Source organism: Charadrius vociferus, unplaced genomic scaffold (genome assembly GCF_000708025.1).
Source record: "Charadrius vociferus isolate BGI_N301 unplaced genomic scaffold, ASM70802v2 scaffold579, whole genome shotgun sequence".
Lineage (NCBI taxonomy): Eukaryota > Metazoa > Chordata > Aves > Charadriiformes > Charadriidae > Charadrius > Charadrius vociferus.
This window is the reverse complement of record NW_009661367.1, coordinates 1,186,524-1,187,603: the sequence shown is the minus strand read 5'-3', so window position 1 is coordinate 1,187,603 and position 1,080 is coordinate 1,186,524. Positions and strand designations below refer to the sequence as shown.

Below are 1,080 nucleotides of genomic sequence, written 5' to 3'. Positions count from 1 at the left end.
CCCGACCCGGGTTGTCCTGAACCCGGGGCCCCCCCAGCCCCACGGAAGGGGCTGCCCCCTCCCCGTTTCCCCCTTCCCAGTGACATTTGGGATTTCTTAACCGCCCGGGCACCGAGCCGGGGAGGGGGGAGCTCCTGTCAGTGGGTGTCCCCGCTGGGACAACCCGGGTGTCCCGCTGACTGTCCCCATCTGCTCCCCCAGGTCTGCTGCTGCAGGAGGACCGTCTGGACGCCCTCTCCCTGCTCTGCCTGACCTCCCTGCCCAGCTTCTGCCTGCTCTTCGGGGCGGCCGTGGCGCTGGAGGTGGGTCCCTCCTGGGAAGGCGTCCTGCGCTACGACGGCACCCTCTGGGTCTGCGTCCTGCTCAGCTGCCTGGGCTCCGTCCTCTACAACCTGGCCACCATCTGCGTCCTCTCCCTCACCTCCGCCCTCACCGTCCACGTCCTGGGCAACGTCACCGTGGTGGGCAACCTGCTGCTCTCCCGCCTCCTCTTCGGCAGCCACCTGAGCGGGCTCAGCTACCTGGGCATCGGGCTGACGTTGGCCGGCATGTTCATGTACCACCAGCCGGACCTCATCGCCGCGCGCTGGGCGGCGCGGCTGGGACGGGGCCCCCCCAGGAGGGAGTAGGGTCCCCCAGCGGGGACGGGAATTTGGGGGCAAGCACGGCTCTGCGGGCGCGCGGGAGGGCTGGTGTGCACGGCGCGGTGCACACACGGGTGCCGGTGTGCACGGGTGTGTGTGCACACGCGTGTGGTGGTGTGTACACGTCTGTGTGAACGTGTGCTGGTGCGTGCACACGTGTGCTGGTGCACATGGCACGGCGCACATGGATGCGCCGGTGCGCACAGGCTGTGTGCGGGCACAGCTCTGCGCACACGTGTGTGCTGCTGTGCGTGGCACTGTATGCACGCGTGTGTTGTGTGTGGGCACAACTCTGCACACGCGTGTGTGCTGCTGTGCATGGCACTGTGTGCACACGTCGGTGCACACAGCTCTGCACGTGTGTGTGCTGCTGTGCGTGGCACTGTGTGCACGTGTGTGTTGTGTGTGGGCACAGCTCTGTGCACGCGTGTGTGCT

At 68.0% G+C, this 1,080-nt stretch overlaps 1 protein-coding gene across 1 annotated transcript in view; it reads left to right on the top strand.

The window, feature by feature from the left end:
• The window catches only part of SLC35E4 (solute carrier family 35, member E4), a 7,293-nt gene extending 6,664 nt beyond the window's left edge, over positions 1 to 629 (top strand). Inside the window, exon 4 of the mRNA XM_009893339.1 lies at positions 202 to 629. Within this exon, the coding sequence (XP_009891641.1) occupies positions 202 to 629 (428 nt within the window). The remainder of the gene's footprint in view (positions 1 to 201) is intronic.
• The last annotated feature ends 451 nt before the right edge of the window (positions 630 to 1,080 follow it).